Source organism: Passer domesticus, chromosome 12, assembly GCF_036417665.1.
Source record: "Passer domesticus isolate bPasDom1 chromosome 12, bPasDom1.hap1, whole genome shotgun sequence".
In the NCBI taxonomy this organism is placed as follows: domain Eukaryota; kingdom Metazoa; phylum Chordata; class Aves; order Passeriformes; family Passeridae; genus Passer; species Passer domesticus.
In genome coordinates this window covers 3780274-3801969 of record NC_087485.1, presented here as the reverse complement: position 1 = coordinate 3801969, position 21696 = coordinate 3780274, and the positions used below count along the sequence as shown (strand labels likewise).

At 38.2% G+C, this 21696-nt stretch overlaps 1 protein-coding gene and 2 long non-coding RNA genes across 5 annotated transcripts in view; 2 read left to right on the top strand and 1 right to left on the bottom strand.

Moving 5' to 3' along the window:
* The window catches only part of CDH13 (cadherin 13), a 435704-nt gene that overhangs the window by 71941 nt on the left and 342067 nt on the right, over window positions 1-21696 (top strand). For all 3 annotated transcript variants that reach the window (XM_064386249.1, XM_064386248.1, XM_064386247.1), the window contains exon 2: window positions 16464-16575. Coding sequence is in view for 2 of the 3 variants with exons in the window: in XM_064386248.1 (XP_064242318.1) it covers window positions 16464-16575 (112 nt within the window). In the remaining variant the exon portion in view is untranslated. The remainder of the gene's footprint in view (window positions 1-16463; window positions 16576-21696) is intronic.
* Window positions 9996-12052, top strand: LOC135279140 (uncharacterized). The gene is made up of 3 exons (XR_010346465.1): window positions 9996-10118; window positions 10620-10777; window positions 11857-12052. It is a non-coding gene; the product is annotated as an uncharacterized LOC135279140 (long non-coding RNA).
* Window positions 11559-15755, bottom strand: LOC135279141 (uncharacterized). The gene is made up of 3 exons (XR_010346466.1): window positions 15590-15755; window positions 12902-12987; window positions 11559-11728 (listed from the first exon to the last, which is right to left on the bottom strand). It is a non-coding gene; the product is annotated as an uncharacterized LOC135279141 (long non-coding RNA).

Genomic DNA, 21696 nt, shown 5'->3' with positions numbered 1-21696 from the left:
TTTCCTGCTTCTGCTGTGAGAAGAGCTTCTGTTTCTGTGATGACAAGAGGGCTGTGTTTAATTGAGCTGCATTTTGCTGCTGTCTGCTGTAGGCAGATACAATGAAAGGGGACAAAGGCCAAGTTCAATTCATTGCTATCAAGCTTCCTTTCTTCTAGGAGCAGGTAACAGCAAAACAATTACTGCAGGCTTAAAGCAGGTGTGTTGTGGCAAGAATGGGGGAAGCAAGAAACTGCTGCAGAAGCTTCACATTAATTTATGCTCAAGAGAGATTCACCATTCTTTATGGCACAACAGGGGACCCAAATATAATGGGGAATACAAACTAAGGGAGATAATGGAGAGGGAAAGCATCTTTCAATGCCTTTAGAGTTCATGAGTTATTCCTGTTTGCCAGAACCCACTTTGGTGAGCATTCACTCAGCATAATGAAAGTGTAGCTTACTGTGTAGCTTTGTAGAAACTGGGTCAGGTAAATTTGAGATGCTGTTATAGCTTTATTCATCTTTAAACTATAGATCAAATAGTTCTAATAAAAATATTTTAAAGGCTAGATTTCAGTAGTGTCCATCACAAAACTCTGGTGTCATTCAGGACATTAAAACTAGACAAAGACCATAGGTCTGTCTTGTAATACTTTGGGAAGTTATGTAGGCAGCTGTTGATCATTTATATGCTTCAAAATGTGGTCCTGACTTAGAAATGCTTGTCTTTGCTCATTAAGATTACTCTTTCTCCCCCAATATTTATTCCTCTGTTTGTTTTAGATTACTCTGTAAGAAAAAACAATACTGGCTTCACACTTTGGGGGTTGGAAAAGCATCTCCACAGCTGGGCAGTGGCTTTGTCTGCCTCACTCAGGGAGTCTGGGCACTGGAAACAAATCTGTTGCATTTGTGCCGCTTTCTTTGTGAGCTAAAGTTTCATCCTCCTTCCTCATAGTGTTGTCCAGCCTGCCCTTGGACACCTCACTAGTGCTGTGTCTTGTTGCTTGTGCCACCTTGGTGCACCTATGGAACACTGTGCTGAACTAACTCAGGGGTTATTTGCCACTACAATGATGACAAACATTGACAAAATTAACTAGAAACTCATGCTTCAATGAGCCAGTGATGTGGAGCCATACAGGCAACAAAAATGTCCTTTCTGATTTCTTGTAGAGAATTTTGCCTTTTCTCCTCCATTTAGAAATCAGAAGTGGGAGTGTATTTTAGATTGTGTCATCTCTAGTTCAGGCTTCAGTTTTGAAAGATTAAACAAGAAGTCTCTCTTTGGTGGCAGTTTTAAAATTATTTGGGGTGAGGCTTGGTGGCCTCAAGGTGCCTCATCCACAGAGCCCATTGGGCCACTCAGGTGGAGATCCTGTCACACACAACAAGAGAGACAAAATTCCTGGCTTCCAGGACATTCCACTGCAGCTGAAGTAAAATGTTCAGCTAACATGAATGAATGAATATAATTTGGCTCTTAAACAAAAAATGAAGCACGCTGATTTGGGAGTCTTAACTGCTCATTTTCTTCAAAAATGGTAAAACAAAGTGATTCAACACTTCCAGGATGGTTTTTCCCCCACACACTTCTAAATTTACAAAATGTCTTGTTGGCTTTTATGGTTCCAGAGTTACTTCCATGAAGCCATGGTATTGCCCAGGGGAGGGGGGAAAAAAACATTTCAATTCTTTCATAGAATGTTAAGTTAGGCCCAACAGATGACAACAAATATGATTAATATTAACAGAATGGAAAAGTGTTGTTTAATTTATTCTTTGTGAAGTCCTGTTGTTCTTCTTTCTTGGATCCTGGGGGAAAAAACAGTTTAATGTGATTTCTGTTCCCCATTTACTCTTTGCTAGTCTCTGATGGTCTTCTGGTCTCCCGCTGCAGTGCTTTAATAGTGACCTACCTCAAAGATATTGACTTTGTTTGTTCCCTGAACTCTTCACAGGCAGAAAGGTGCATATCAATTATTCACTAGAAATCTTCTCCCTGACAAAACTTTCCCTTGATATCTTAACTGAGCACAGCCCTACTCTCACACTGATTTCTTGCATCCTTTCAGCTTAGAAGTTAGTGGCTATTAATGAGTTAACCAAGCTATTAATTTCTAACTCTTAATGCATTTAGTGTGCTTCAGCAGGAGTTAATGTTGTTGAAGTTTATAAAGTATGTTGTGGAGTTGAAGGTTATAAAGTATGTTGGTTTGGTCTGGCAGCTGCAGTGCAATTTCCAGGGGAAACCGGAATTAAATATGGCTGTGTGTGCAAGGGGATGAGAAATTCTCTGGAAATACTACCTGGGAGCACACAGACCACCTGCATCTTTAGAGCTGGCACATGGGCACTCCTTGGAGTGAGGTGGATGCTCCTGTCTGTCATGGCTGTGCAGGGAATTCAGGGACACGAGCCCCTTCCAGCTGTCCCGTAATCCCGGCAGCCTCTGGGATGGAGGATAAGGAAGCAGAAATGAAAGGCACAAAAAGAGAGAACCCAAATCTAGGACAGAGGGGTAGCTAATGACAAAAAGAAAATTGCTAAGTGAAAAGGCATGGAGATTAAATAAAATAAATAGGATGGGATTCTGGCTGTGTCACACATGAGACTTTCCTTAGGGGTTAGGATGGATTTTGCCCTTGTTGGTTGATGGAATTCTCCATCCTCTAAGCTGGCTAGAGCAAGCTATGAAAAAAGAGCAATTATTTCTTCTTACATGCCTGCTTTTAACAGTTCTTGGTAAGCATGGAAACAATATCTACTATGCTAGTGAAACAAATTGGATGCCAAGAAGCACTGGAGCCCTTACATAGGATGGAAAAGCACAGTCTGAGAAGTGTGTGAGCTGGTGGGGCTGAATGCACAACCACACAACACTTTCTGTAAGAACTCCTGTGAGCTTTCAGAGCAAACAGGACCATTTTGCCATGTCCTCCCCCTCATTTCTCCTTCAGGTCATCTCTGTTGTGGTTCTTCCCCCTTGGGCTAATTGATTTTCACTGAGTTTTTCCTCTAGTTTTTTATCAGTTGATTAGAAAAAACAGAGCCAGCCTGCGAGTACCTTTTTATCTCACTACATGAGAATAAATTATAGCTGCACTCTTACTTTTCAGGAACTTTTCTACCAGTGTATACCTATTACCCCATCCTTTGTGTCTACTTTTCTGGATTTCACTGTTTTTTTTTAAATTAGAAAGTAAAAAATGAGTGGTTTCCCATAAATCTGATCAAAAAATTTCCCATTCTCCATCTGCTCCATATAATATTTGCTCCTCTTGCTACTTGGTATTTATTTCTGTGGCCAACGGATGCAATAAGGGATTGTAATTTAATTGTTGGCAGAGGTTAAGATGATCCTCTCATTTGCACTTTGGCTTTGCTTTTCAAAATTTCCTTTGTCTCTTACAATGCAGATCTCTACTTTGAATTAGAATTGTAAAATTATCTCCTGTGTGAATTTGAAAGCCACTGTCCCAGCATAAACATCTTTCAAGGGCTTTATTCTTCAGTCTTGTGTATTAAACCTCATTTTTTGTTAGTTGATAATTAAACCTTTGCTGTTGTCAAGGCACTAATGAGTGCAAAAGGGAAAAGACAACAACCATGTGTGAACTTAGAGAATGGGTTTTAATTGATGGGTTGCAGTTCACCATTTGGAAAATGTGAGCCTTCTGGAAGCCACGGGTGGTGTGCTTTGTTCTCTTGTTGCTTCTTCAGTAATAAAGAACTTTCTATCAGTGCTGGAAATCACAGAATTGAAAGCTTGTTATAATTTTCCATGGTGCTGAAAATGACATAATATCTAAATATTTACCTATAAATACACCTATTTAGCCTAATTAAAAAAGAAAATAATTTGGAGTTTCAACTTTTTAATTCTTACATTTTGTAGTTATTTCTTCCTTCTGTCCTCTAGAGAAAATGTCTCTTTCTTTCAGTTTAATAAATTTACTGAAGCAAATCACAGCACCTCCCTGCTTTGTGTGTTAATTGCATGATTTTCATTTACAGATGGGGGAAGATGGGGAGGTTAAATGGTTTGCCTGTGGTGTGGCCTGAGTTTGTCTCTTGCCATGGATTAGAATTGAGGAAGGGAAATCCTGGTCACAGTGACTGGGAGCATTGGGAATAACCAACAGGTCTAGGAGTGAAACCTGGAGCGTGCTTGTGCCTTCTGCACTAAAATGGCACTACAATTGAGTGAAATATAGGTGAAAACATTTATACGTTAAAATGAGACTCCAAATGACCCAATTTGCTCTGCCTTCTGGTTTGATTTTGGCTCAGTTCCTAATCTAGTTTCTCACAAGAGAAACTCCTACTGTGAATAGCTTCTTCTTAATAATAGAATATTACTTTCCTGATTAATATTTGTTGGACACTTAGTCTAATTACAGTTTCTCACAGCTACTTTAATTACTATAATATGAGGTTTAGCTTAAGCAAAATATTCCAGATGAGTTTAGTGATGCTTTGCAACTTAATTCTGTACATGGGAGCGTGGCATCTGACTACTGGGAGAGAGGCAAACCCACTCCTTCCTGAGCCAGGACACGTGTTTCTCCATGATAAGATGTGTCAGTATTTTTGCTCCTGAATCAAAAAATGTAATACTGAGGATTTACAGAATCTGGGAACTCTGAAACCTCAGCCTGGGGAATAGCTGCAGTGAACATGATTAACTGGATAAAGGGGAGCTCTGTGTAGTGCAATTGAGGATGTCAGTGTTTACTCACTAATTGAAATTGGAGAGGCTGAATTAAAAGCTTGTGATTAGTAAGGCATGCCAATACCTTTGAGGGCTAGCTCCTATCTTTTCAAACGTGCAGAGGAACATGGGATTGTTTTGCTTGGTGAGAAATTGTCCTGTTTCTTCTGTGTCATTTGTGTTGAAAAGGAAAGGTGAAATATGGAGATAAAACCTTGAAGGAAGTTGGTCAATAAGTTTTTCTTTCCAGGATGTCCCATTTTAAACTGGAGCTGTAGTTCACATTCATATTTGTTGAATACCTTGGTGGGAAGTACAAAATGCTTGGATTGGATTTTTGTAGTAAATGTGAACACCTTGGCATTGCACTGATGAAGGAATGAAGAAAGTGGAGGATTCACTAAAAATGTGACCTGGCACCTGCAGTTCTCAGCTCTCCATTTGTACATCTCCAGCACCATTTGCAAATCTCACACCCCCATTTCCTCTCCTTTTACAGAAAAATGCTTAAAAGCAAAGTGTGTTCTTTCCTATTGAGAATGATAAGTTATCAATTAAAACCTAAAACCCAGATTTTTGTGCATCAGCCCTGTTAAATCAGGAATGATGGCCTTGAAGTCCAACCTGAATTTTGGCGTATCTAGTATTTACCATAAACTTGCACTAGAAGTGATTGTATATTCACAACAGAGGACTTGAATGCTTGGTTGATAAAATGTCTGATAGACAAATATTGTGGGAATAAATCCTTCTCATTTTTTCAGGGATTCAGACTTCATTAAAACTTTATTCTCCTCCTTTGAGATTGTTTATATCAGTTCAGGGAAGTAGGAATATGTGTAGCTTCTGAAATGTTCTTGCTTCATAGGATGTAGGAAGGCACAGGAATTTGATTATGGAAAAAGGATCTCTTACAATATTTAAAAAAGAAAAAAATAGGTTTCTGGTTTTGCATAATGTTGATTTATTTTGAAGTGTAATGCTTTATGCATTCACCCTTGCAAACTGATTCTTATTTAGGAGATGAAAGATTGTGCAAAATATAATATTCTTGTATAATTTAAACTGCCTGATAATGTGTTATAGCCTCCTAGAATTCAGGCCCAAATATTAGGCATTGATTTAAAAAAGGCATTTAAATAATTTAAAATTGTTCAATGCTGAGCATGATCAGCACCCCAATCATTTTCAAATAAAAGTACCTATAAAAATTGAAGCAGATGAATAATTTTAAATTGCTTTATACTGTGCAAGCACAGAACCCCAATCAGGGGTGAATTTCAGGATGAAGCACATACAAGAAAAAAGATTGAAGTGCTCCAGTAAATTTAAATTGCTATATACAAGGAAAAGGGCCTTGAAATTATTAGATACTCAAATTTTTTTTCTTTAAATTTTCTTATTTTTATGTACAACCCAAAGAGTTTAACTTTGTCAAGATAAGCCAAACAATCTGATTCTATAAACTTGCAAAATATTACATTAACCTCTGTTCCAGGTGATAGTGAGACATTCCACAATTGAATGTCACATATCCTGCTGTAGGACTTCTCAGTACTGCTGTTATTAAAGCAGGATCCAGGGCAGAGATTTACATTTTTCACACCTTTCATGCATTTTATGTTATTGTTTGAGTCTGCTGCCTGTTGAATGTCCCATGGAACAGCTGATTTGTCTGGTAAATACAGACAATTCTAGAACAATTAAAAGTACTGGAAGTGCCATCCACAAGGTTTAGTGGGGAGGCCACAGTGGCTTCCTGAGCACTCCAGGAGCTGGACTTGATTTAAATGGTGGATTCCAAAAGCAAATTATAGATTATTGTGGAGGTTCCATGGTGGAATTTGTGGGATAGAACATCTGTTCTTGTGCCTCAGGACTGGCAGCTGTTCCTCTACCTAGGGAAAATATTGTTCTCATGGGTATAGATAATTTTCTAAAATTATTGTTTCTACAATAAACAAAAAAAAAAAGCACCCCTTGACATTTTTAGCAATTAACATCCAACATTTCCCAGAAACAGCATTCCTTGATAGCTGAAAGAAAGTTCTTCTGTAAAGAAATAAGTATTTAACAGGGTGTTACTGAGGCTTTCTCCAATACTCCTGAGATCTCATTCTCAGCGTGTCAGGGTTTTCTTTGACTACCTAATACATGTGAGGTCAGTAGTTGTATCTTTTGCATAAAAGATTTCATTCAGCTTTTAAATTGCAAGCAATTATAAGAGAGAGGGTTATAGACCAGGGTCTTGGTTTCACATTATTTATGTTCTAATTAACTTACCAGACTGATTTTTTTCCCCCAGCTTTGGCTACTAAGTGTTGATCTTTAATAGTTATCTGTTCCTAGCATTAATGGGTTTTATTTCTCTGGAAAGGTCATTCTTGATGTAATGTCACTGTTAACACAAGGGAGCCTGTAAGTTTTAGACATTTTTCTTGATTGTGATGAGCTCAAAAATACTGAACTACTTGGTGTCTTTCCCCTGGGGGTTGCTTTCACTCAGAAGAGTTAGTACAAGTTCTTTTTAATTTTTTGACTACGTTCTTGCAATTCAGTAAAAGCACTCCTCAGTGAGCAGCTGACATAGCCAAAAATACGTGTTTTTTTTTTTTTTTAATCTTTAATTTTTTAATATTTATTTTAAGATGACAAGCATGAGAATCACTACTTGTTGTAGGTAAATACATAAGGTCTGGACTTCTAAAATGAGCAGTGATGCAAAATGAATTAAATCCATGTATGGTTACTACTGTACACTTACTGCTCTTTAGGAAAAGAAAGTAAAATCACTTAAAAGCCAGCACTGAAGAAGACTTCTTAGCTCAGCTTACATGATTTTTGTGCAAATGAGAAACAAATGAGAAGATAGAGAATGTCTTGACCCAGTAAAAAAGATTAAGGTGATTTACAGCCTTGTCCTTACGAAAAGTTCACTCTAAGCTTGGCTTTTAAATAGAAACCCATAGGAAGCCAATCTTCACAACTATTTATTTTAATAATATCATACTATTATTGCTCTGTCTTATTCACTGTAAAGAAAGGTAACCATGTGATATGCAGATACCTTTGTGAAAAAGTTTTCTATACCTTGTTTTATAGAATAGATGGTCTTCTTCCTGTTGATGTCAAATAAAATTTTGCCAAAACTGGTAGAGACGTTTATGTTTGGCTCCTTGTAGAAATGTCTCATTTTTATTATGAGTCTTTGGATGTTAAACTTGTTTTTTCTCCAATAACCTTGCTGGAATCAAGGAATTTTACTTGAAAGTATTAATTTTTAAAACATCTTCCATTTGTGAGTGTTTAGGAGAAGGTCAGAAAACATTCAACAAATCTTTTTTTGAAGTTGAAAACCAGGTATTTTCACTTGTCCTTATACTTTTATGAGTTCTGGGGGTTGGTTTCTGTTTTTGTAACGTTTGAAGGTGATAGAAGTGCGTTTGTGTTTAATCCTTAAATCCATGTTATACTTTCAAAGATTGTTTTCAGCAAGCTCATTTTCAGTTTTAGCTTAGCAGTGCAAAAGACAGATGTTCAGTGTTACACTGAGTTCAGTTTGTGCTACAGTAATGATTGCTTTAGACTCTAACTTTGTAGAATATGGGGAAAATAAGAGGTGGAAGGTTGGTTTTTCTTTTTGATAACTATCACGCTGCTGGGAAATTAAACATGTATCATGTTCCTTGTAGTTTCCAGCTATCCTAACCAAAACCCACTATCTGCTCTAAGAAATATGATTTTAATTTTTTCTCTAACAGCTTTTGCCACATTAGTGTTTTCCTACGTGGAATAATGACTTTGCCCCATGCAAATCCATGTGAAGGGTTTTAAAAAAGTTTAAACAATTATTAATTTATTTCCTTTTTAGGAAACCAGAGATCCATATTTCCATTCATCTAAATGCTTCATGAAGTCATTAATACTGGAAAAGAGCATCAACCTGTTTATGTCATTGGGCAATAGATAACTACAATGTTTGGTATGAGCAGATCTTCGAAAAGGTTATTGTTGTAAGGCAGTTTAGGTTTCAGCAATTCCACACCTTGCAGCACAACCAGTCCAGAACTCTGACTTTCAATGTTTCTTCTTTATGCCTCTTTCAGCGGTACAGGAATGGCTCATTTGCATTACTCTGTACCCTGTAAAATGAATTTATTATGCAGCTTCTCTAAATAGGCTAACCAGTTGTAATCTCATTCCAGTGGTGTATGGGTTTCAACAAAACACAATTACTTCCTTCATAATGCCTAAAAATAAACAAAAAATAACCTTGGAGCCCAACCTGTCCTTTTGCTTGAGTCTGGTGTGTTAAATGGTGCTATTAATCATGATGGGTAGTTATTTACTTGTTAAATACTTGAGTAATTTAAAATATTACTTCCTTTGTGCACAAGTAACAGCTCTTGGTCTCTGTTGTTAATCATCAAAATACTTAATGAAGCAGGATGAGAGCCATTCCCTGGATTACAAAATCTGAACAATGTTCAGATACATCTGCATAGCTGAAAGTGGAAGTTGATCCTGCACTCTGAGCCTTGTGGGTACAAATCATTCTGAGCTGGGAGCTCTGTTGGATCCGTGGGCAGATCCTGAACCTCAGCTGCATGGAGAAGGAAGGGGCTGGAAGATCTCTGCTGGCCGTGGGCAGAGCTGGTCCCCATCTGGTCAGAAAGGGCATGGATTTAACAATGCATGAGGGTTTGCATCTGTGTTTATATTTCATAAAGATTAATCCTGGCTCTGTTTGCAGAAGCTGCTTAACATTGTTGTAGGTAAATGGTCGTGCCTCCTCTGATGTCAAATTTCTCAGCTCTTTGTGTGCTGGATGATTTTAGAATGATTTTGAGCCACCAGCATGACAAGACTTCAAAAGGAATTTTAGGAAGCATTAGACAGTATATTTTGGGCTTAAGGAAATATCCAGACTGTGGAGAACATCTGTCTGGAATTCTTTATGTATTTTGCACAGGTGGAGCTTAAGGAGGTATAACGAAATGTTACTGAGATGGTCACAGGAATGTATCCAAATAGAAGGAGATGGAAAGAGTTTGGTTTGTCTAGCTCAATAAATGGAAGATTTAGAGGGGACAAAGGTTAATTTAGTTATGAGACAAGACTTGTGCAGGAATAAATGGCTACAAATTGACTGTGAACAAATTTATTCTGGAAGGTATGAAATGACCATCAGAATAAGGGTCAGGAATTGTGAAATGTAGGAGTTATTTCTGATCAGCATCAAGTGATCTGGCCAGCAGATCACTGTGCCTGCTTGTGACACCAGAGGTGGCTCCTGTGTGAGGGTTCCACAGAATCACAGGATTGTTTGTGTTGGAAGGAACTTCTGGAGATCATCCAGACCATCCTTCCTGTCCAGATGGGTTACCTGGTTCAGGTGACACAGGAATGTGTCCAGACAGGTTTGGAATATCTCTAGGGTTTCCCTGGACTTCACAAGTTTTTCCTGTGCTCCCAAGTTAAGGGAAATCTAAACTAGCTCAAGTTCTTAAGTGTGGAAAATATGTTAGTAAGAATTAATAAAAAAGCTTATTTTAGGGTGCAGTTTCATGGCAGCTGCCCCAGGTTGGGGTGCAGACTGTGGGGGTCTCACACCAGGCCCTGTTTTTCCAGTTACATCATCCTGTGGACACGAGACTCACAGAACTTTGAGGTGGCTGGGCTCAGGGAGCAGATGGGAATGGGACAGCAGGAAAAGTGATTGGGGAGAGAGGGTTATCCCAGCTCTGCCTTGAAATGAGGATGGTGTCAGAGTGCTCCAGTACTTTGCAGGCACTGCCCACATTCTCCTTCTTCACCCTGAACAGTTTGGGCTCTGTGGTCACTTTGATCTCTGAACAGCCCCTGGGAGCAATACTAAATGAATAAATAATTTCTGAAGAAAATGATGGTGCCTCTTTCAGAGCTCCTCAACTTCAGAAGGCGAGTGGCTGTTTGAAATTCCCTGTTCTGACACCACCGCTGGCAAATCGCTCCTTGAACAACTTAATGAGATTCCCAGCGCCAAGAAAGATGCACACCTTTTCCTGAATATGCAATAAAATTCTTGTAATAAACATAGGTACGTAAGGAAAGTGCCCATAAAAGGGAAGCTCCTGTGGTAGATAGTCTCACGAAAGAGTTTGTCACATTTTGTTTCCAGTTAATGGATGCCTACCGCAGTTACAGAGCTTCAGTGACAGGAGAACTGAATTCATTTAAGCCAATAAAGCCATTCTAATTTGCATTTTCATAGCCCACTCTTCAGTACTCCGAGTGTGACTTTCCCTTTTAGGACAGAGCTGTGCAGTAAATGGATAGGTAGGCCCTTTAAAAGGATATTTATCATCCTTGAAGAATCTTAGTGCCAAATCTTAATAGCATTTCTTACAAAAATGACTGGAACTCTATCAGATATAGAGGTAGAGCTGTAGAGATAGGGAACGGTCTCTTTTTTAAACTTCTTTTCTAATAGAAGAGCAGTTAAAGCCTGAAACAGTGAAAACTTCCCCTGAATATGAAAATATTGCATTAAAAATGCCCCAAATAATAGCATTCTAGAAATCAAATTAATTTGAAAGATCTGCATTTAATTAATTTAGTCACATTCAGAGATAAATAATTCAACATACCTTTATGTAAAGTTAAAATGCCTTTTTTTAATTATGCCAATCAGAGGGTAATTTATTCATGCTTTTGAGGGTTTTTTTGTTCTAGTTGATATTAAAAAACACAGAAGGCACAGAGAACTTCATGTCCAGTCTGTGTGTGTGATTTGATGAAATAATTGCCTTAGGACCTGCTGACACTCTAATTGGAGTCTGTGTAATGCAGAATCAGAGCCTTACTTAGAGCTGCACTCTCTTTATTTTAAGTATCCCTCTGTTAATTTCATTTGAATAACTCCCTCATTTAAATCTGAGAGAAGACTTCAAATTTCATCATCTCCCTATGACTGTGTGCTGTTTATCACTTGTTTTCTTCTCTGATGGCCTCCTCATTATCCATTTTTGTGGGTCTGCTGTTGCAGCACCTGAACATAGAAAAGGTTTTTAGATTCAAAAATCTCAATCTGCATGATAAAAATATTTTGTCATGAGCAATTTAATTCAGTGTTGGCAGTTCTCATTATTCTGATTACTTTTTTCTCTTCGTTCTCAGCTCTAAGGATCACCGTATTTCTTATGAAAATCTGAAGTTTTCATATGCAAAAAGCAAATTTCTGTTTCTCACGTTTCCACAGAAAAGCTCAGAAGCATAAATTTTCGATACCCACTTCCAAGTAAATGAGTCAAATAAAAAAGAAGCCCCCAAACCATACTTTAAAAGAAAAAAACAACCCAACCCTACCAGGAACACCAAACAAAAAAAAAAAAAAAAAAAAAAAACAAACAAAAAAAAAAAAAACCAAAAAAAAAACAGAGCTAAAACTCATTTCTCAAGAAGTGACTCACAATTTTTGAACTCTTGAAATTATTGCTCTTAATAAAAATGAGCATGATTTCAATTTTAACTCCTCCTTTTTGTGCTCTGTGTTGATTTGTTTTTATTACAGATTGCTCTCCTGAAGTCAAAGGTAAAATGTGGTCCTCCAGAATATTTTCCTCTGAAAAGAGATTTGTTTACCTTTACTCTGTGCGGAATTCCTGTCTGGGCAGATGGCTTTCACAGGTGTCTGCACCATTTAGATTTCTAATTAAGTAAAGCCTTACACAAGGATGAATTTCACACCGTAAGAATTTGTGTGAAATGCAATTAATATTCTGCAGCTTGTGTTTCTGTGCTAGGTGATCTCCTCGAGGTAGGGCTAATGAAGATATGAGGGTGTACACAGCAAAAGGTGAGAAAAATCATTTGCACAGCAAGCATGTGGCCAAACTGAAACTGTGCAAGTGGAAAAGAACATAAAGAATCTGAAATTCTTCCAAGGGACCTTTCTGAGATGACTTTCAGTCACCAGAAGAGGAGGTAGAAGGACCCTGTTATTTTGAGGTGTTGTGATACCCAAAGGTGCTTTAGCATCAGGGAGTTTATTCATTTCCTCTGCTGTACAGTATTAAATTGCTCTCCTTTTTTGCTTTCCAGCCGTATTCTATGTGAGCAGCTTTCAGTGCAAATGTTGAGGTCAGTAAAGGTCACCAGCATGTGCATGCTGGTTTATTAACTAAAAAAAAAAAAAAGGTGTTTCTTAGGCTTGATATCTCACCAGGAGTACAGTTCTAGTGCAGTGGCCAAACTAGCACAGGAGTTGTCTGAACTATGACATTTCCTTACACCAACTGGCAATAAATGCTGAAAGAAAAATTGTTATAATATTAAAGCTGAGTCTTTGCTCTGTACATTTCTGAAAAGCTGGAGGTTCTGAAAGCTTTGATTTTGCTTGCTGATGAACATAGGGTGTGTAGGTCTGAGTAGCCACAATTCTGCTTTGCTTTTCAGACTTCTACCCATTTAGATTTTCATGAGAAAATTGTTTGCTGCATATAATTTTTGGTCAAGAATTTGGCTTTTTTCTTGGTAGCAGGTGAAGGATCCTTTCTACTAATTGCCCAGCACTTGACTAGTTGTGTGAGCAATATTTGCATATTCAGAGTTCTACATACGACATTTAAATATTATTTACAGTGTATTTAGCTGAAGTCATCATTTAGGCACATATCAGTCCATAAAACCTTTTATTATATCCAAAAATATGAAATTTACATGATGTTTAAATTCAGAATGTACTCTGCTTTGAACAAGCCCCTTTGCCTTAAACATATATCTGCCTGACTTAATTTTTCAAGATATTTTAAAGGCTGCTGTCCCCACTGTGAAGAACCTTCACAGAAATTATTTTAATGAGGTAGTAATTTAATTCAACAGAAGTTTCATCATGAGAAAAATAAAATAAAAGAATAATTTTCCTTTTTAAATGCAATTAATTAAAAACTGTCCATGTGATGACACATTTAACATTTTGTCTGACATGTAGAGAAGAAGAAAGTGCCTGGAATTGCACAAGTGGAATAAAATGTTCCATTTCACAGCAAGGCCAAGCTTGAGTCTTGTAATTATTTCAAAGGGAGTAAAGGTCATTTTCTATTTGCTGCATCTCTATTATGTGAGCCTTCTGTACCAGGCTTACAGAAGTTAACTCATGACCCATTTAGATTGCCCAGATTTCAAAGTCAACTTAGACTGGCACAAATCTGATAAAGTTGACATATTCCCATTTCTAAGTACTGCTATAGATGATGTCCAAAGAGGCTTTTTATTTATAGCTCTGTAAGACAAGAGTTCCAGCTTTAAGGCTTGAGTAGCTGGGAGATCAGAACATGATTTGCCTCTTACTTGCTGTGTTAATCCTTTAGCAGAAGAGCTGTTTGTGGATAAATTTCAGGATACATGGTTTGGACTGGTTTTCTGGTGGGGACTCATTATATAACTTTATTTGCATCTTGAGATGGCAAGAGGTTTTCTCCTGCTGTGACTGCATTTTTATGCATATTCATCCAGGAACACTGAGTCAGAAAGACAGGTACTTTAAACCTGCACCTGGGCACACAGAAAATGTGTGCAGAAGATGCATGTGTGCCTCTCTTCTTGTGCATATGCCCATTGAAATGTATATAAGGCAGGTTTTTTAACAATCAGTAATCAAGCTATATGCACAATTTTTAGGGCAGGCTCTGAATACCTCAGCTCATATTTCCAGATATCTCCTGCTGGAAGACTGAAGGGGACACAGCCCCAAAATCTCCAATAAAATCCATATATTAATGTCATTAAGATAATGAGGGATTGGGGGCTGTGGTTTTAAACCTTTTTAAGAAAGGCAGAAATAGTGTGATGATACTGAAATTAATAGCAGTCAAGTGTATGGCACTTTTCTTGGTATATTACTTTAAAACTTTCTCTTCTTTCTTGGTTAATCCTTCCAAGGGACCAACGTGGAACAGGACAGGATGGAAGGCAAAGGTGTCCATCTGTTGTGTTTGCCTTCCACCAGATTAATTAACTTGAAATATTCTGGCTGTTCCTTGCAGTCTGCTGGCACTTGTGGCCAAGCTTTTATAGCAATGGTCTGACATGAAACAAATGATCCAGCAGTTGGATCCCATACGAACAGCTAATGCAGACCAGGTGGGGCATTGCTGCCTTTGGATTTGTAAATGAGATCACTGTGGCCTTTAAAGGAGTGGGAAATGCAAGAAGGGAGACAGGAGATTACGTATCACTGTGATTTAGCAAATGGTTTGTGAGTGGTGGGGAGTAGGGAAACATGAAGCTGTCAAAATATTGTAGGACATCTCCTTAGGATCAGGATCAGCAGACTTGGATGTTAAAGGAGTGGAGGTCTGAGAGATGCTGCTGATACACTGGGAGAAGTGAGAGTGCTGTTGTCACCTGAGCTGGTGAAGGAGAAAAGAGCCTTCAGCATTCACTGGTGTGGTACTGGGGAGAAATTGTCTTCACTTTACCCCTGAGGAACTTTATTTCCAAAACTGTAATTTTGTGTTGAGGATGTCTTGAGTAAATAGACTCATTGTGCAGAGCCACTTGAATTTGGGAGCAAATGTCTTTCAGAGCCCTGTGTTTGTTTTGTTCTTGGTTGCCACACGTGCCCTCTCTAGCTGATTGTGCTGGGGCTGCCTGTCAAGCAGCAGATTGCCCATACCAATTTTGAGATCAGAGTGGTCAGTGCACCACCTGAAAGTCAGGTTTTGTAAAACACCTTTGGATGTTCTAAAGCAGAAAATACTTCTGAAAATGCACTTACACGTATATGGGTTGGAAAATACGATTTGGCTTTTCCTGCTCTTAACCTTGCCTCCTTCTGCCTCTCTCTTTAGCCTTTTAAACTTTTTAGTAATTTCTTTTTGCTTGCTGCTTCTTTCTTGACCATTCTTACCTCCATGCTCTCATTTAACAGCTGCCAAGAAAAATAGCCCTTCAGGTTGTTTTCTGTATTCAGGGATAAAATGTTTCAGAGTCCGAGATTAGAATCGTACCTATTCCCAGGCAATTTTATTTTGCTTATAAGCTTCCTCCTTTGATGTTCTTGTGGTGACACAGAGCTTGGGTGACCACGTACTGACAGTGACACAAACTATTCAACTGCAACCTTCAGATCCACCTCCTCTATGATGCACACGTTTCTTTTTCAGTCCTCCCTTGGTGTAAACAAGCTTTTGATTGTAGGGAGAGAATGGACAAACTGTGGCTTAGAGGGAAAGACAAGAAACAGTTTATACTTGCTAACAAAGAATTTATTTTAGAAAAGAAGCTTCTGTACGTAAGACTTTACTGTTGAATACAGAATTTCTTCTCCAACTTGGTGATCAACTTTAGGACAGATTTGTAGGTCTTAATTTATGACTTTTTCAAATTTATTTACATGTGCTTAATTTCAGCATATATGTAGGTCCAGCTGTATTCAGCTAGGCCTAAATAAATGTGATTTTTAGGAGCAATATTGTATCCTATATTTTTATGGACCAGTAACATTCTCTATTGTTATTTTGAACTGAAGTTCACCTTGAAAGCTACTATTTTGTAATTTCAATGCCAGCCCATATATATAAAAGCAAAAACCTTACATAAAAATTGTTTTGCAAGATTTGAAGGGGAAGTGTGATGTGATGGATATTTTGTTTTATGAGTATGGACCCCAATGTTTTGTTTTATGAGCACAGAGCCTAAACCCGCTATGGTTCCCAGAAGTCAACATGATGGATGAAGGAATGGATGTTAAAAGTCTATTTCTTTTTTTTTTTTCCCCTCAGGTTCTGCTGCTTGCATGTGCAGAAGATTTAGAATGTGTCCCTGGATTCCAGCAGAAGGTTTTTTATATAGAAAAGCCATTTCAATTCACAGAGGACCAGCTGGTTCTGAACCGTATGTTGTTTTCATATATTACTATTGTGCAAAAATCAGAATTGTTTATGTATTCATTTCATTCCTGCCATTTATCAGAAAACTTTTTTTGTTTTGTACCTAAGATTTTGGATATTGCCATGATTCAGTCTGAGTTCCCCTGTATTAATCCCATGTCTCTACAGACTTTTGTTTCATGTACTAGAAATGGTAAAATACAATATATAATCTTTTAAGGCTATGTGAATATTGTGAAAACCTAGAATCAGCCACTTCTTAAAAATTAAATTTACTCTGAATTTTTTTATAATCTTACCTATGAGTTTGGAAATCAGGACTTGCCCACCAACATCTCTATTAAGTTATCTCTGCAACTCAGATTTAGAAGTTAGTATTTTGAAAGCATTCATAGCTGATACAAGTCCAAGTCTTTACATAAAATTCAGAGACTGGAAGAAGTTTGGGATCATCAGTGATAGCAAAGTGTCACACAACTGGAATATTCAGTATATTTCCATTGAGCAGGCGTCACATTATAAAACCCAATCTGGCGCTGTACACCCAAAGCATTAACCTGAAGGAGATTTAACAGTTTTTCATTTCTGATGTTAGTTCACTCCAATACTTCAGGGTTACAAATTGCTCATTCCATTCTGGGACTTTGGGATTTCAGCCCTGTCACACAAAGTGGTGCCTTATCCAGTGGCCGATGTCTTTAAAGACTCAAAAAAGGATTTAAGGGCTGCCATTTTCATAACTTCCAAACACACCTGCATTTTTACATGTGATATTTATTACTGATGATTTCTTTGTTGTGCTTGGCTGCTGGTGCTGAACCAGGAGTTCTGGGTGTCCAGCATTGGGCAGTAGTTCTTGGCTCCCATGTGCAATATCTGGATCGTTCAGTGGGATAAATCCCATAGCTTGGTGGAACCAAGAAATGCAAACCAATATTACTCACCAAATGCACACATTTCCCTACTCAGTTCCACCCAGATATCACTGCTACACATGATGTATTTTCACTTCCCATGAAGGTGTAATCTGTGCATGTTCACTTTAAAATAGCATTAACTTCTCAAAATGAAATGTCAGAATTAGTTGCCAAAGTCTATTGAAATAACTCTCTTAAACTTAAGTCATCCAGCCTTTGGAGGTACTAAAATAAACCTCTAGGATAACATTTTTAGTCTCAGCATTTTGGTATGTTGCTTAGTCTGAGCTGCTTTTTCACAGGAACTTTAGATCACGAGTAGTAATACTAGTCAGAGATGTGAGATTGTTGTTCAGCTCAGAAAAGAGGTTTCAAACTTCTTATTTCTTTGGGGAATTTAATTTTCTCTGGAATTCTTATTTTGGAGTTGTCAAACACATTATTCCTACATGACTAGAAGTTGAAATTCTTAGACTAAGAATTAGATTTAATAAGCAAGCTGATTTGAAGACCTATTAAAAGAAGCAATATGGATAAACTAGTGCTAAATTGAATACAAACAACCTTTGTTGAATGTTTTTTCTGCTTCAGAACTTTAAGGCTGTAATGGGTCTGGCCACATCTCCTGCTGATTTGGAGAGGATCACCCCAAGGATGGGTTGGTTCAACCAAACTGACCGGGCTGCTCTGTGGTGACCCAGCCATTTGCGGTGGCATAAAATGAGCACAATAATTAAGATGCCATCATTAGTGAGAGGAGGAGGGAAGAGCAGGAAGAGACTCAGAAATGCCTGGGAACAATCTCTGGAATTAAATTATTTTAATAAGCAGACAGTAAATTGGCCTAATGTGCAGTGTTGGACAGAGGCAAACTGTCGACGCGTGATCGTGGTTAATTCAATCACCCACAAACAGGGTGTCCTTCATGCAGCACCACTAAACCTCAGCACAGTCCCTTCATTTTAGCTGTCAACAGAATTGATAATTTTAATTGTCTCTTTGAATACACTTTGCATGCTCTTGCATCTTTTTATGCCCATTACCAAGAGCAGTGTAATTTAGCGGTTGCATTGCAATGTGAGGCTTACCAGGGCTGTGTAAATTAATAGAGCAAATATGTAAACCAGGCCTATAGCAGGGATTGTTTTTGTAGTCCTCAATAAGCCAAGGAGCTCCGTAATTCTTTTCTGAAGTGCAATAATGCAGTCTTTTTTCTTTTTTTCCTTTTTCAATTTAAACAAGAACCTACTGCACGTTTCATTGCTAGCATCTCCCTTGTAATTAAATATAGGTTGTAGCTGGTTCTTCTGTATTTATTACTTCTACCTGTGGCAGTGTTAATTATATTTTACATTTACTGATGGGAAGAATGAAGAGTAGACCATACTGAGGGTACAGAATTTTGTCTAATTTCTTGTTGTGGTTTCTAGCAATTTTTATTAAAGCCTACTAGTAAGCTGGCCATAACAAGTCCAGCTCTGTATGCACATTGTCCTTCCTATTAGTTTCACTGGTATTCAGTTATTATTAATTTTTCTGTCATTGTGCTCAGGCTGAATTGGCTTTTGAATTCTTATTAATCTATTTGCTCTTGCATCTCATTTAGTAGTAACCTCCAGACTTTGTCCATTTCTTTGTCCAGAAATGGTCTCCAGGCAGACCAATTCTTTGTCCCTGTTTGGTAATTAATTTTTTTCCCCTCAGACCTGTTCAGATCTCCTTATAACTTGTGTTTTCTATAACCATAAAAAAAAATAAGGTATTGCTATTTGACTTTTGGTCTGCCTAATTTTTTCCTCTGTGCAGAACCAGATGTTTCCTTGATGTTGTAGGAAAAGATCCTTGGAGTCACTTTCTGGAAAGAGTAATTATATCCCCATACTGATTTAACTAAATTGTGTCACTGTTTTTTCCTTCCTTATAACTTTTTTTTTTAACTTTACATCTAGGACCATCTTTGCAATCCAATAGTGCAGATCATCAAGATTTCCACATTCTTGATGAAGTGCTAATTGACAGCATTTAATTACAGGTTTTACACCTGTCAGAAGCACTTGTGGCCACGAAATTCCTGTCCCTGCCAAGGCTGGCAGGGCACTGGCAGTGACAGGGCTCTGTCACACTGGGCTGAGGGAAAGTTCCTAATCAGACTCAACAAACGTGGGAATGTAATTGTGTTACATTAATCACGTTTATACTTAACACACATCGGGCTTGGCTTTTGGGGGTATTTTTAATTGACAATGAATCAAATAGTGCACTTGAATAATGGAGGCAATTAACATAAAGCACGAGGTGATGCATTGTGCATGCTAAACTGGGGAAGGCATTTCCAGTGCTTTAAATGTCAAAACAAAGGAAGTTTTGACCCTTACTTGAAAAGCTCTAATTTGGATGTTAATTAATGGCTGACCTCTTGTGTCTCTTACGTGATAGATTGCCTGTTCAGAGCCCAGGCTGCTTCAAGATCAAGGTTTTGTCTGTGCATTTGGGTACTTTTTGTTCTGTGCATTTTAACAAAGAGCTTTTCTCTTCAACCATATCAAAATCATTGCTTACTCATATGATGTGAAATATCTTAGTGTACTTATTAATGCTTAAAAGCAGGCTTTCAATCGTCTGGCAAAGGTGTGACCTCCAACAAGATTTACTTTGTTCGAACCAAACAAAGCCTGTGGAATGATCAGAGGAGAGCATTCCTCCTCCTACAGCCTTGTGTGCACATGGATCATGGCCCTGGTCATGTTCGCATCCAAATATTTCCTGTTGATTCTGAGCTGATGCCATATGAGAGCTGATAAATCACATCAGCCCTTCCCACTGATTGCCTGCACAGATGGTCTCTTCCTGTGCCTGTTCCATGCTACTAAAAGTGGTGGTGTTCTTCTCCTGCTCATTCTGATCCTGGAGTTATCACATCCGCTTTGCTCATCTCCCCTTCCTCCCTCTCCCCAGGCCCTGCACAGAGCCAGTGGGGCAGCCCTGTGGTCTGCCAAAGCCTCTTCAGGGTCCTGACACGGGGTTTGGATGTGACTGTTAACTCTTCATGCTGAATAGTGCAGGGTTTGGGTAATTGGGATTGCACATGGTAGCTGTAACTTGCAAAAGAACGTGTTCATGCAAGGAAAGATTTTACACTTAGCAATTTCTTGCAGGGAAAACTGTCTAGGTTTTTGGGTAATAGTGAGATAACTGTGGATTTTCCACCTATTCAGTGTGTCCTTGCTGAAACAGTGTTGTGGCTTCTCAAAATGAAGAAGTTTTTAATGCATTTTGAGTTTTACAAACATCTTCAATTTCCTTTCAATTCACATAAATCACTCTCTGTGTTAAGAATGTGCTTCAGAAGATGTTGAAAAATGACTTGGTTCCCATACCTTGGCATGAGAGAGCAGGTTCAATGGAAAGGCATCTCAACTTTCCTACCCAGATAGGGGAGTGCTTGTTATATCAAAAAATATATATCTTAATGGGCTCATATGCATGGATAGAATTTGAATACTAGAGCTTCAACCTGACACTTGGGTACATGGTTAAGACGAGGCACCTGGAACTCTTATCCATGTGGACAGAAATATGGATCAGGGTTTAAAGCAACACAACTTAAGCACACTATTCCTATTTAAATGGTCATAGGAAGCCAAACTCATGTAAGTAAAGTTCCAGAAAATACCTGGGGCTCTGTGCAAAAATGGTTGCAAAGTTGTGGAAGTTTTAAAGTGGGAGGTTGGGAATTTCACTACATGCTTGTGGAGACAGGGTAAGGAAGTCCTTTTGCACCTAAATACCTGATGCTTTGACTTTTAATTGAAGTTTGATGCTGAGCTCCTACATGGAGAGAGAATGTTTTCTGGGAATATATATTATAACTGAATAATACAGAATATCTCAAATGTGCCTCTGAATAGATACATGCAGATTGGTGTTGCAGCACAACAGTATCACATCATCTGTTGAACTGCTTTCACACATGATTGAAGCAGGACAAAATAGGAGAGAATAGTTGTTGAGTGCCAGGTGGTCAGACAATTCCCTCCCAAAAACCTCCAGGACCCGAGGGGGAAGGAGTCAAAAATAGACTGTTTGATTTTTATGCATATACATTAAATTAAACTAGTGTTTGCAAAGGTAGGACATTAAACTGAGCAAAGTGAAAGAATTATTTATTCTCTGAAAAACATCTTTAGGGCTGAATCAAAACCTCTCAG